Source organism: Brachyhypopomus gauderio, chromosome 19, assembly GCF_052324685.1.
Source record: "Brachyhypopomus gauderio isolate BG-103 chromosome 19, BGAUD_0.2, whole genome shotgun sequence".
In the NCBI taxonomy this organism is placed as follows: Eukaryota; Metazoa; Chordata; class Actinopteri; order Gymnotiformes; family Hypopomidae; genus Brachyhypopomus; species Brachyhypopomus gauderio.
Genome location: NC_135229.1, coordinates 10,427,545 through 10,440,689, shown reverse-complemented (window position 1 = coordinate 10,440,689; position 13,145 = coordinate 10,427,545). Strand labels below are relative to the sequence as shown.

The 13,145-nt window shown below is 45.0% G+C and overlaps 1 protein-coding gene and 1 non-coding gene across 4 annotated transcripts; one reads left to right on the top strand and one right to left on the bottom strand.

Annotated features, from left to right (window-relative positions):
• Positions 1-2,970: 2,970 nt before the first annotated feature.
• Positions 2,971-3,042, bottom strand: trnam-cau (transfer RNA methionine (anticodon CAU)). The gene has a single exon. It is a non-coding gene; the product is annotated as a tRNA-Met (tRNA).
• A 650-nt stretch (positions 3,043-3,692) lies between these two features.
• Positions 3,693-13,007, top strand: cul3b (cullin 3b). 3 transcript variants are annotated; one of them, XM_076981369.1, is made up of 17 exons: positions 3,693-3,849; positions 3,946-4,056; positions 6,223-6,420; positions 6,678-6,791; positions 6,938-7,098; positions 7,312-7,426; positions 7,559-7,787; positions 8,053-8,198; positions 8,288-8,464; positions 9,382-9,552; positions 10,101-10,208; positions 10,372-10,496; positions 10,638-10,734; positions 10,876-11,010; positions 11,102-11,288; positions 11,377-11,522; positions 11,886-13,007. In XM_076981369.1, exons 2-17 carry the CDS (start codon positions 3,994-3,996, stop codon positions 12,015-12,017), a joined length of 2,304 nt encoding a protein of 767 aa, XP_076837484.1. In that variant the 5' UTR covers positions 3,693-3,849; positions 3,946-3,993; the 3' UTR covers positions 12,018-13,007. The 3 variants fall into 3 exon arrangements, with proteins under 3 accessions (XP_076837484.1, XP_076837483.1, XP_076837485.1); XM_076981368.1 differs by having other exon boundaries at positions 3,695-4,056; XM_076981370.1 differs by lacking the exons at positions 3,693-3,849; positions 3,946-4,056 and adding an exon at positions 4,463-4,585.
• The last annotated feature ends 138 nt before the right edge of the window (positions 13,008-13,145 follow it).

Below are 13,145 nucleotides of genomic sequence, written 5' to 3'. Positions count from 1 at the left end.
TACAGCTGCAAGTATTTTATCTGATCGCAGTATTTAATGTTATAGTATTCAATCATCATAGTGTTTTGATGTAATTTGTATAATACACTGTTTTTGAGTATTTTGATTCAGAAAATTAGTCAACAATGGCTACAATGAATCGGTAAACTGCGACAAAGTTCACTCTAAAAATGTGTCTAAACTTCAAATGTTTCTTCTGTTTCTTTTGGAGTGTTTTTCGGGTCTGTTCTTCAAAGCGCCACACAGGAGCCCCAGACGTCAATCACGCGCACCAGAGCTTCAGAGAGTGACCTGCCTTCGTTAAAAATGAACGAGTCTGCAGCAGTGTGGAAGGCAGACGACGGGCTCTGTTCCACTCTGATTCTCCCACTTGGGTCTGAGGTTATGAAACATTCTCCAAATGAATGGCTGGATGTCCACATATTTCCATTACTGCAATCAGGGCAGTAGGCTATATCGAATGACGGACTCCATTCTCCTAACCCCTTACATTCTCGTGTAACTGTAATATCACTTCCATGGTGGTTAAATGAATAACCGAATACTAAGCCCAGAGGGTAAGGGGTTAATTTAAAGGTGCTGTTTGCATGCTGGATTACTGTATGCTGATTCTCAGTAGCTTTCAGCACTGACTATTTTTTGCAACATTAACTTTTTTAAAGAGTTTATTTTTCTGCCGTTATGGTTCTCGTGACACTTAGTGCCACGTGTTTTCATTTTTTAAAATACACACCTAAGTAGATGGATGGATGGATGGATGAACTCTGAAATGGATAAAAAAAAAAACAAAAGTCACCATCATTTGATCAGATACATTTAAACTAGGGCTATAACTACATTTCGGAAAGCATAACTGTTCTTATGCACATATTACACAAATTATGTCATATCCTACGTTTGAACAAATTTGAACATGTGCATTTGTGTCATAACTTTTCAAGATCAAAGTTCATATGGCTTGTTTCATATAACATGTTGCTAATGCACTAAACATTAATTCTTCAATATCAGGAGAGGCATCTTACGTCCAAATACATTTCCAAACAAGGCCATAAAAATTCTCCTCTAGATACAGACAAGCGAATATTAATTTTCCATGAATTCACAGGCGTTTCCTCCATCACACAGACGTAGAATGCTCGCTTACAGAGATCAAGTACTGAATTAGCTTCCACATCTACATTTTAAATAAACTTTTAAACATGTTTTGTCATAGGAGGCACTTGATATGACGCCTAGGTAGTTTTTGTTTTTAGCATAACGTTCCAGTTAGGTTAGGATATAGTTACATTTAAATACATCGATATTTTCTTAGACGATAACGCAGAACTCAAATGAACGTGAATAGTTATTTTACAGTTCTGAAGAGCTATAGGTGAACAACAGAAACATGCTTCTCCCAAGAGACTCCCAACCTCTGCTACGGGTCGCGTGGTGACATCGTCTTTGTACACGTCAAACGTCATGAAGGTATCTCGAACACCTGGTTCTTCTCTACGAAAACATCAATTAAAATCATCCCACCAACTACGTGCACTCGGTGCAGAAAGGAGCGTCTGTACGCATTGAAAAATCTGTTCTATGTCCGTTACCGCCACCTCTTGGAGAATGAGTGTAATTGACGTCGTCAGTCAGGATGGTGGCGAAGTGTATTCAGCCTATTTAATTCCATGTGTTCTCCATGTATCCATCACAAGTGACTACAAACATGTATTGATAAAACCATACTGCTAACTTTAGAGTATATAATGTCGATATACTGGATGATAATGCGATCTATGTTCAATGACTAAAACATTTGACAGAATTCCCCAGACATATTTCAGTTGAATTTGCAATATGTACCTACTGAACTAAACATAACCAAGCGTGACCAAAACATAACACAAAGAGATAACAATGTCGTTTAATATTAGATTGTATCATACTTAATTATTCAAATAATATGTTCCTATTTTTTCGTATAACATTTAAGAAACTATTATTAATACTATTAACAAGATTCGGGATAAATATGGAACAAATCTTACCATTTCTCTGCATTTGTTTTAGAGGTTTTGTTTGTTTGTTTTTCTTGAAAACTTACAGAGTAACTTTAATTTTATTTGATATTTCATGAGTGTTAGCTATATCAAGTTAACAGAGTCCCACGTGCAGCTTCAAAGAACACAATATCGCGCGATAAACAACAAAAAATAAGCGACAAAAACGACGAAATATTTTTACTTGTTCCTGGAGTAAATAGAACAGTGTACAGTGTACATTTAATTAAAGTCGTTTACAAAGTATAGAGAAATCAGCCCAATGTGTCGAATTAATGGCACAAATAGAAAACCTTATCCTAGCCTATAATTTGTGCCAGGTATATTTATTAAAATCCGACTAAATTAGAAAGGTAATTTCGATCCGTTTCTTAAGTCTTTTGACTATCTTTTCGGTTATACACTGGGAAAAGTAATTCACATAGGGCCTAGTTCATTTGAACCGATGGTGAGTTGATGGTGACGGCACTACGTTACGAGCTCTGTCACGTTGAGCCTTACTGTTGCATTTCTACCTCATCATTTCACAGATGACTAAGAAAAACAACAGTGACCTGGCGCTGCACGTAGCTTTTAAAGTCAAAGTCAGATTTATTTATATAGCATATTTTGTCAATTGTGATATTTCACTGCAATGGAAATTTGTCCTCCACTTTTACCCATCTGTGCAGTTAGAACACACACACACACACACACACACACACACACACACACACACACACACACACACACACACACACACACACACACACACACACACACACACTAGGTGACTGGCTGATGAATAGAGGAACACCAGTAAGAATGTCATTGTACAGTGTAACTACCCGTTTTTGCTGTGCACATGACAATAAATTCTTGAACCTATTGATTACTAGGAGGCTGTGGTGCCAGTTCCTTACCACCAGACCATTACCACCCAAAAAGCTAGCAGAGGATGGTTTCGATCCATCGACCTCTGGGTTATGGGCCCAGCACGCTTCCGCTGCGCCACTCTGCTGTACCACAAAGCGGATTTACAAGCAGATAGGTCCAGATCCTTAATGATCAAGCCAGGGGCAACAGTGTCAAGGAAAAACTCCCTATTATGGCAGGGATGAGGAAAAAACCTCAGGAGGACCAAGACTCAAAAGGGAACCCATCCTCCACTGGGCGGCCCAGCTAGTAGAAGTCCATATTTATATTTCTAATATAGTTGTGAAGTTATAGTATTAATTCCAGGCCCTCCTATGTAGATGTACAACACTTTTGTAAGTCGCTCTGGATAAGAGCGTCTGCTAAATGCCGTAAATGTAAATGTAAATCTAGAATCTCAGGTAGGAGTCGCTGGCAATGTCACATCCATCTGGACATCCACTTTTACAGTGAGCACCACGAATAAGGCATGTTTACAGGTCAGGATGAACACGTTCAAAGTGTGCAAATAATGTTCTGAGCACGCATAAATAAACTTAACTGTGAAAAGTTAGTGAAAATTATGAAAAATAGATACATTTGTTTCTATTTTTTACCTAAAACATGCATACTCAGCTACTTATCTGACTCGTTTTACTTGAATAGGCTGCGTACGCATCTGAAGAGTACCAACAGTGACATGTAAGCGTCTGGTCAATAACGCCTGCTCCTTCTGCAACCGGCTCTCGGTGCGTTTGGATGGCAGTTTTACTGCGAGGTGTCGGTGCGTGGAGCCATGAAGTTCAACAATCTTCTCGCGTGGTTTGCTGAGAGTGAGACTTGTTCGTCCGCCATCATTGGACAGTCGAGGGTAGCAGAACGAAACAGCCCGCTGGTTGTCAACAAGTCCCGAGTAAGGGATCTTCAGACTATCAAAGAAGGTCAACCGGAGGCTCGTAGCCTCCACCAACTGATCCCCTCGCCTCTTTTTCTCCCCCTCCTCCCCCAGGAGAAGACTTTCATGTGAGCGCAGAGACCGCTGGGGTGGTAGCCAAACATGTCAAATCTCAGCAAAGGCGGCACCAAAAAGGACACGAAGATGAGGATACGAGCTTTTCCTGTGAGTGCTGCGCGGCGACGTGAGCGGGCAGGCCGGCGAGGCCTGCACTCGAGCGGCGGTGCGCTCGGGACATTTGGGAGGCCTGTGGTGCTGTTATCTGGGGGCATTTAAACGTTGTCACGAACCCAAGAGTTTTTTTTTTTTTCTTTTATTTCAGTATGGCTCTCGACCGGGTGATGTGTTTAGTCGCCTGTACGTGTGGCAACCCCGGGGTTTGTTTTATGTCAAGTTGACAACAAACGGGCTGCCCGGCTACACGGCGAGCTAACCTGGCACGTCCGGCCGGTTTTAACTGCCCTGTGTTTCTGCCAGAAGGTCACGGGGAAAGTTCCTCCTGGTTTAAGCGGGAAGAACGACCCTGGCCCCGCGCGCCGCGCGCTCGAGCCGCCGTGACGGGGTCGAAACTCCGCGAGCCAGGCGGCCGTTGGGCTGCGCGCTCGCGCGGCTAGCTGGCGTGCTAACGTGCGCAGTTCGTAGACTTCTGGCTAACGTTGGCTAGCTGACGGTTAACTTAGATTAATATATCTCAGTGAGTTCTAATACGGATCAATTGTCTTATAGTGGATCGCAGAAAATTGTACATTAAGTAATTGTGCGTGTGTTAACGTTAAGGTCGATAGTTTCATTAGAACCGAATGCCTGATTAGTTGGTTAGCTAGCTAGCTAGCTGGTTAGCTATTTACCTGCGCTGTTAGCTAAACATCTTGTAGGTTAAAGAGTTTTATTTATATGGGTATCATAAAGTTACAATTAACGTTTGTATTTCTGTCCAAACCATTCATGTTTAATAAGAAAGTTTAGAATGTATATATTTTGCCAGATAATGTTCTCAGTATTCATTTTGTCAAGAGCTGTTGTGGTGAATTGACCATAAAGTGAATAACTAGAGGAGAATCTAAGAGCTCAATGGTTTGACAGATTGAGCTGTAATATTGGTACTGCGTACGTGTTCACAGTGGATCAGCTGAAGGAAATGTATTTGTTTTGATCTGAACCCATTGGCTGCCAGTTTGTCCCAGTTCTGCTAGTCCTGGCTTTGGCACAGTTCGGCAGGCTGGAAGTCACTAAACGTCCTGGGTGACCCGTAACTCCTGGGCGTGTACCTCTTCCCCAAGATCAGCTCCAACATGCAACTTTGAAACCTAAAACAATAATTGCCCACCAGGTCCGGTGGGGAGAGGGGCTGTTCTGACGACTAGAATAGGAGTATCTGGTTTGGGTTAAAGCTAAAGCTTGTACGAAGGTATATGTCTAGGGAGTTGTCCTATCAGATCTGCAGCCCAGATTCGAAGTCATAAAGTATTTGCAGTTACTGCTTGATAAAGATTGACAGCTACGTACAAATGTGCACTGTGTCATCTTGCGTTTACTGTTTTATGGCCTACGGTTGAACATTTAATAGGATGTGGGATACTTTTTATGATGACTTTCTGTATTGTTTTGCATTATTACACTGTAGTTGTTTGAGACATTTAGTCTCACGATGTGTCTAGATCTTTTCAAAGAAATTGGGCACACTGTAACAGGGTAACAGGCTGTTTCAGTGAGTCCGTGTAAACCCTGGGTTAAGGTGGTAATTTCTCAGGCCTCATCTTTTGAACATCACTTAGCAATAGTGTTTGCTAACGTCAAAATGTTAGCAAACTAAACTAATGTGTAAATTAAGTAGTGTAAATAGTGCTTATCACAGTACATTGATTCTGAAGATCAACTTGTTTTTGTGTCATACTAATAGTATGAAAATATTGCAGTTGTGTAAGTTCCCTGCAATAAAGTGGTATACATGAACAACCCAGCTGTAAAATACTGAAAAGACTGTGGCATTACTACGTAAGTGTCACACTCGCATTCTCATTCAGTGGTGTGTGCTTGATTGACCTGTTTTGGCCTGTTGTTGACTTTTTTGGGAGCAGGTCATGTATTCTTTTGCCAGGTACTTAGAGTTGTGAAATTTTAGGGTGAATAACTATTGGGTTGAATAATGTTTTTTTTTGTAGTTTTGTGCTTTAAGTTGGGTCATTTCTTTGTTTGGAGTAATTTGATTATTTAAATATCTTGCCATTCTCTCTCCTCTTTGTTCCTGTCTCTCGCTCTATCTTTCTGTTTGTCTCTTTCTTGCTCAATCCCTTTACTTTCTATGCTCTTCCCTCTCTCCTCTCTGTCCAGATGACAATGGACGAAAAGTACGTGAACAACATCTGGGACCTCCTGAAGAACGCCATCCAGGAGATCCAGCGTAAGAACAACAGCGGTCTGAGCTTTGAGGAGCTGTACAGGAACGCCTACACCATGGTGCTTCACAAGCATGGCGAGAAGCTCTACACGGGCCTGCGGGAGGTCGTCACAGAGCACCTAATCAACAAAGTAAGAGATCTGATTGGCCGACACAGCCTAGGCGCTGTACTGTGAGAGAGGCTGTGTGGCGGGGCTCAGAGCACCGTTCTGCAGGTACCGTGGACCTGCCTGATCAGCTGTAAAAGACGTGCTGACGTCGCAGCCCTAAAATGCAGATTTGCACAAGCTTCTTCTGTCACCCTGTAGGTTCGTGAGCAGCAGTTGTGTGTGTGTGTGTTTTGGGGTGTACCGTGTGTTTTGATCGCCATTGCCTTTGTGTCTCAAAGGTACGGGAAGATGTGCTGAATTCCTTGAATAACAACTTCCTACAGACTTTAAACCAAGCCTGGAACGACCACCAGACAGCCATGGTGATGATTCGGGATATTCTGATGTACATGGTGGGTTGCTGTGAATACCTGCATGACTGGGATGACCTGTTGTTTGGTCATGTGATCATGACAGTTCTCTTCCATGCGTACACTCACTCACTCACTCACGGACAGACGCACACACTCCCACTCACACACTTTCTCTCTCCTCACAGGACCGAGTGTATGTGCAGCAGAACAATGTGGAAAACGTCTATAATCTAGGGCTCATCATCTTCCGGGACCAGGTGGTCCGGTACGGCTGTATCCGGGATCACCTGAGGCAGACGCTGTTGGACATGATCGCCAGGGAGAGGAAGGGCGAGGTTGTGGACAGGTATGGCTGTCTGGACAGGTGTGGCCATCTGCGGAAACCTCGTTTACCTATTTGCTTATTCAAATGAAACGCTTTTTCTTCCCTTCTGGAACGTCCGTCTTTGGTTTAAGTTTTTATCTGTTTTGGAGTAACTCTCCACTGCGTTTGTCGAAGCAACACATCGGAGTACCAGCTGAACTTTAACGACCGTTTTGTTTTTGCTTCATTTATTAGAGGGGCCATACGCAATGCTTGCCAGATGTTGATGATCCTGGGCCTTGAAGGTCGGTCTGTCTATGAAGAGGACTTTGAGGCCCCCTTCTTAGAAATGTCTGCAGAGTTCTTCCAGGTCTGTGGAGGTGTATCTAGCGGCAGCACGTGTGTGTCAGCGGTGGTCAGATGGGAGTGTGTGTGGAGCTACGGGAGAGCCGTGTCTTCTCTGCCGATAGCCTGACGGCCATTTTGTGTTCCACGCACTCAGATGGAGAGTCAGAAGTTCCTGGCGGAGAACAGCGCCAGCGTGTACATAAAGAAGGTGGAGGCGCGGATCAACGAGGAGATCGAGCGGGTCATGCACTGCCTGGACAAGTCGACGGAGGAGCCCATCGTGAAGGTGGTGGAGCGAGAGCTGATCTCCAGGCACATGAAGACCATCGTGGAGATGGAGAACTCGGGCCTCGTACACATGCTGAAGAACGGCAAGACAGAAGGTACTCCCCCTGGTGGTGGTGTGGGTGCAGCCGTCTGGGGGGGGGGGGGGGGGGGGGGGGTGTTTCACAGGCCTGTAATAAACTCCCTGTTGCTCAGTTCTGTCAGTTTGTTTTTCAGAGACGATTAGTTGCTGTGGTGCGGTATGTTTCTTAAATGGAAAAAGGACAGAACAGTGACAATGTTAAAGAAATAGTTCTGCTGTGGTATTACAGTTATCTCCATCTGTGTTTGTGTGTGTGTGTGTATGTGTGTGTGTGTGTGTAGACCTGGCATGTATGTATAAGCTGTTCAGCAGGGTTCCCAACGGTCTGAAGACGATGTGTGAGTGTATGAGCTCCTACCTGCGTGAGCAGGGTAAGGCTCTGGTGTCTGAGGAGGGAGAAGGCAAGAACCCAGTCGACTACATCCAGGTACCGGCGCCGGCCGCCTCACTCCGCTACTCCGGTCCTGTATCCTCAGATGTCCGGTGTCCTCTGAGCGTGTTGTCTCTGTTTCTCAGGGTCTGCTGGATCTGAAGTCACGCTTCGATCGCTTTCTTCAGGAGTCCTTCAGTAATGACCGCTTGTTCAAGCAGACTATAGCTGGAGACTTTGAGTACTTCCTCAATCTGAACCCTCGTTCACCTGAGTACCTCTCCCTCTTCATCGATGACAAACTAAAGAAAGGTGTGAAAGGGGTGAGTGCGTATTCTGGATCTCTTCATCGGCGTGTCCTCGAACAGAAAACGGTGTTGGTGACTCCATACTGAGTCACTCAGCTGCTTCAGATGAATACATGCCCATAGTCACACATTGGTGACTAGGAGTGCATTTACATACACTCAATAATCCGATAACTGCAGAAAATCTGGTTTTGTAAGTAACCCGATCTAATTATTTACATGCACGTGGGTAATCAGATAATGGGTGAAAACTCCAGATTTATATGAGCCAGCCAATCATAGAGTTTCTTCTTGGAGACCAGCCAATAATCTCTCAGAAGGAAGTGAAGTGAACGTCAAGTCTTCTTGTGTGGCTTTGTGTAAACACATCCACTGTAGCGGCAGATCTAGATCTTGGTGTTGGTTTGTGGACTGGAGCACACAGCTGCCCTTCTGTTCCTCCAGCATGGACTACATTGCAGACTCTCCCCAAACGTGATTGGTCACCTTGCTGTGGGTTCTGTGTTTAACTCTGCTCGCCTCTTCTGGGACAGCGCTACCATTTATCTGCGTGCATGCAGAGACCGAGAAAGCCAAAAGACATCAGAGTAATGGGATACGTGTGCTAAGAAATCGATTACTGAGGGAAAATCCAGCTCAGCTTGTCGGAATCCTCGTCAGATTTCTCAGGACCTTAATCCGATGATCTAAGAATTCAGCATGTTCTGTTTACCTGACCTAAATGATCAGATAACTGGAGAAGTCTGATTAGGATCAGATGTGCATGGTTATGCAATCAAGATTGAGTGTTTTTATTTAGTTGAATTTAGTTGAAGGTATTAACAAAGTCTAAGTTTGTTCTTCTCCTCTCAATCTTATCTCTGTCTCTCTCTCCCTCCTCCTCTGTCTCCCTCTCCCTGTGTCTCTGTCTCTATCTTTTCTCCCTACTGTAGCTGACGGAGCAGGAGGTGGAGTCCATCCTGGACAAGGCCATGGTGCTGTTCCGCTTCATGCAGGAGAAGGACGTGTTTGAGCGCTACTACAAACAGCACCTGGCCAGGAGGCTCCTTACCAACAAGAGCGTCTCCGACGACTCTGAGAAGAACATGATCTCCAAGCTGAAGGTGAGCTCTAGTGTCACTTCCTTGACATGCTTTACTGCCCTCTAGAGGCCTGGAGGGTCATATGTAGTGTTGAGATTAAGTTATAAGCACCGAAAAGGGTAGAGAGCATGATATTGACAGAAATATCAGCTAGCAGATAAGTTGCAATTGCTTATCAAAATACTAAAACAATGGTGAATCCTCAGTGAGACGGTTAAAGACTGGTCTGCAGTGTTTAGAAGGAAGCGATTCACATTGATCATGAGACAACTGTGATTCATCATAACACCCACAGTAGGATTGAAGTAAACAATAGCAAAAATGTGACTGATGGGGTCCTTTGACTTTTACAGCCATATCAGTATTACAAAGACCAGCACTGCTACAGCGACACAGTGAAGCGATACACACACTGTGCTGCCCTAATGGCCTTATTCCAGAGTATTGAGTCCAGTTTATATGGACAGAGCTGCTGTTCTATACGTCTATACGCCCCCGTGCCCCGCCCCATGCCCCGCCCCCATGCCTGCAGCGTCTGACTTGTCTCTCTGCCTGTGTCCCGTGTGCAGACAGAGTGTGGCTGTCAGTTCACGTCCAAACTAGAAGGCATGTTCCGAGACATGAGCATCTCCAACACAACCATGGACGAGTTTCGCCAACACCTGCAGACCACAGGGGTGAGACACACCACACCCAGCCTGGTCCACACACACACACACACGAGCCACATAGACACACTGCAGGCAGTTCTGGGCTGGTTGCCGTGGGATTTGTTAATCGGAGGATTGTCGGATGGCTACTGATTAATTATCCGTGTTCTTTTTTTGTTTTGTTTTCTAGGTGTCACTGGGTGGCGTTGACCTCACTGTGAGGGTGTTGACCACCGGCTACTGGCCCACACAGTCAGCCACTCCCAAATGCAACATCCCCCCTTCACCAAGGCACGCGTTTGAGGTCTTTAGAAGGTGTGTAATCCAATCCTGAAAAAGCCAGTTTTCTCAGTTACTGCAAACCAGATGTTTACAAGTCAAAATAGCTGAGTAAGACCCTAAGAATTCTGGGGAATGTAGTTCTATGTAGGGTATCAAGTCCCTCTTGCTCTACAGGTTTTATTTGGCCAAGCACAGTGGCCGGCAGCTCACACTGCAGCACCACATGGGCTCAGCGGATCTCAACGCCACCTTTTATGGGCCAATCAAAAAGGTATCGGTGACTGTGCTAGCCAATCACAGCTTGAGCATCTTCAGACCACTCACAAAAAGCAAACCAATCCTGGCAAACGTGTCAGAACTAAGTCTGGCCCTGCGTTCTGTCCTGTTTCCTCACCTTCTCCTCCCTCCCCAGGAGGACGGGTCTGAGGTGGGTGTGGGCGGAGCTCAGGTGACCGGCTCCAACACGCGGAAGCACATTCTCCAGGTGTCCACCTTCCAGATGACCATCCTCATGCTCTTCAACAACCGCGAGAAGTGCACCTTTGAGGTAGCGTTCTGTCATGCCTCCACCGGTGCTGCCCGTTTAGGACAGACTCCGCCATCCTCTGTTCGTGTGCTTTCTCTTTAAATGTACGCAGGAGATCCAGCAGGAGACGGACATCCCCGAGCGGGAGCTGGTGCGGGCGCTGCAGTCGCTGGCGTGCGGGAAGCCCACACAGAGGGTGCTCACCAAGGAGCCCAAGAGCAAGGAGATGGAGAACGGACACGTGTTCACCGTCAACGACCAGTTCACCTCCAAACTGCACAGAGTGAAGATCCAGACAGGTGCTGGATCATATGTCTCTGTCTCCTCAAGTGTGTTTCTGCTGTCTGTCTCTGTCTCACCCCGTGTGTTTCTGCCGTTTCACCCCAGTTGCTGCTAAACAAGGTGAGTCGGACCCCGAGAGAAGAGAGACCCGACAGAAAGTGGACGATGACAGGAAACACGAGATCGAGGCAGCAATCGTCCGCATCATGAAGTCTAGGAAGAAGATGCAGCACAACGTGCTAGTTGCAGAGGTACGTTCACATTTAAACCACTAGTGGGCGCTCTTCTCCAGAGCCACTTGCAGAAGTGCTTTGTATTGGCAGTCAGATCCATTCTTTGCTCCTGCTGGCACAAACAGGTTTGTGTGAAGGATAGTCAGGCTAAACCCTGTCTGAAGCTGGGTGTCACATAACCGCCTCAGGAACCACCGCTCGTGCAAACTCACATTTGTTATTTCTTGTATAGATTATTATTTGATAAATCATAATTGTATAAAGAACCAAATCTCAGCCTGTGCTCAGAGGTATGGGTCTGTTCTGTGACGTCTCACCCTGTGCTCAGAGGTGTGAGTTGCACTCCGTTTGGTAAAGCTCTTTCTCGTCCTCTCTCTCCAGGTGACGCAGCAGTTACGAGCACGGTTCCTCCCTAGTCCTGTGATCATTAAGAAACGCATTGAAGGACTGATCGAGAGGGAATACTTGGCAAGAACGCCAGAAGACCGCAAAGTGTACACTTACGTAGCGTAAACGTGGCGTGAATTTCTAATGAAATCTGGCGGGAGAGCATTATTCTGGGGACTTGGTCATGCGCATGAACTGGGAGGAACTGGGAGGCTGTTGGTGGTGCTTTATTTTTTGTTTTTCTTTTTTTTTCCTTTTTTTTATTGCTACCGGGGAAAGCTGAGAAGTTAACCTTTAATCTTCCGTACGGACTCGTTCGAGATAGTTCTTAGCGATTCACACGAAAGCCTTCCAGAGCACCCCGTGGAGCTGGATCAGATTCAGCTCTGGGCCTGTAGACGAGATGACCGTCTCTGTGAGAGAACTGTGGTAGAGTCGCACTGAAGCCTGAAAACCTGACATAGAATTACAACAGAAGTGCCCAAATAAAAGAAGACTGTTGATTCTGCGGTCTGGGATGGCTTCTGAAGACCAGGCAGGTCTCAAGGAAATGCGCCTACTTATTAGATTTATTTGTGTTTGTTCACGCTTTTTTCTTCCCCTTCCAATGCTGGTGTATCCGTGTTTGTAGTCTCTGCCACCACGTTGGTTGTACAGGTTGTTTCATACTCCTGACTGCCTGCAGAAGATTTTAAAATGGAGGTTGCTGTTGTTGGATATCAGTGAGCCGTAGTAGCTTCAGAGCATGCATTTCTGAAGAGGGGTGGAATAGCTCTTTGGAGGGTTATAGAAGTGGTTTGGTCATCTCTTCATTTTAACTTTTTTTTCTTATTTGGCATGGCCAAATGTAAAATGAATGAATATTACATTTTTGTAGGGTCCTTCTGACAGTTTCATAAGAGGGAGTCTGGGGTGGTTTGCTTATTTGTTTTGTTTTTCCTTTTTTTTTCTTTTTTTTCAGCAAAAGAAGGAACTTCAGGAGCATCATGTCTCAATGTGTAAAAATTGTAAAATAATTGTTATTGTACTCACTGACGTGGACTGTACAGGGCCTTGTTTTCAGCATTATTAAATGTAGAAAAAGGAGAAAATAAATCGATTTGCTGCTTTGAGTCATCTTTTGCGTTATGTCATAATAAGAGGCGTTTACGTCTTGCATGTTTAAGTAATTCGGCGTATTCACACTTTTATATGAAACGTAGAATATTAAACAGCAAGTGGTTAGTGTTTTTGTCTCTCGTATTAGTGCCTGCT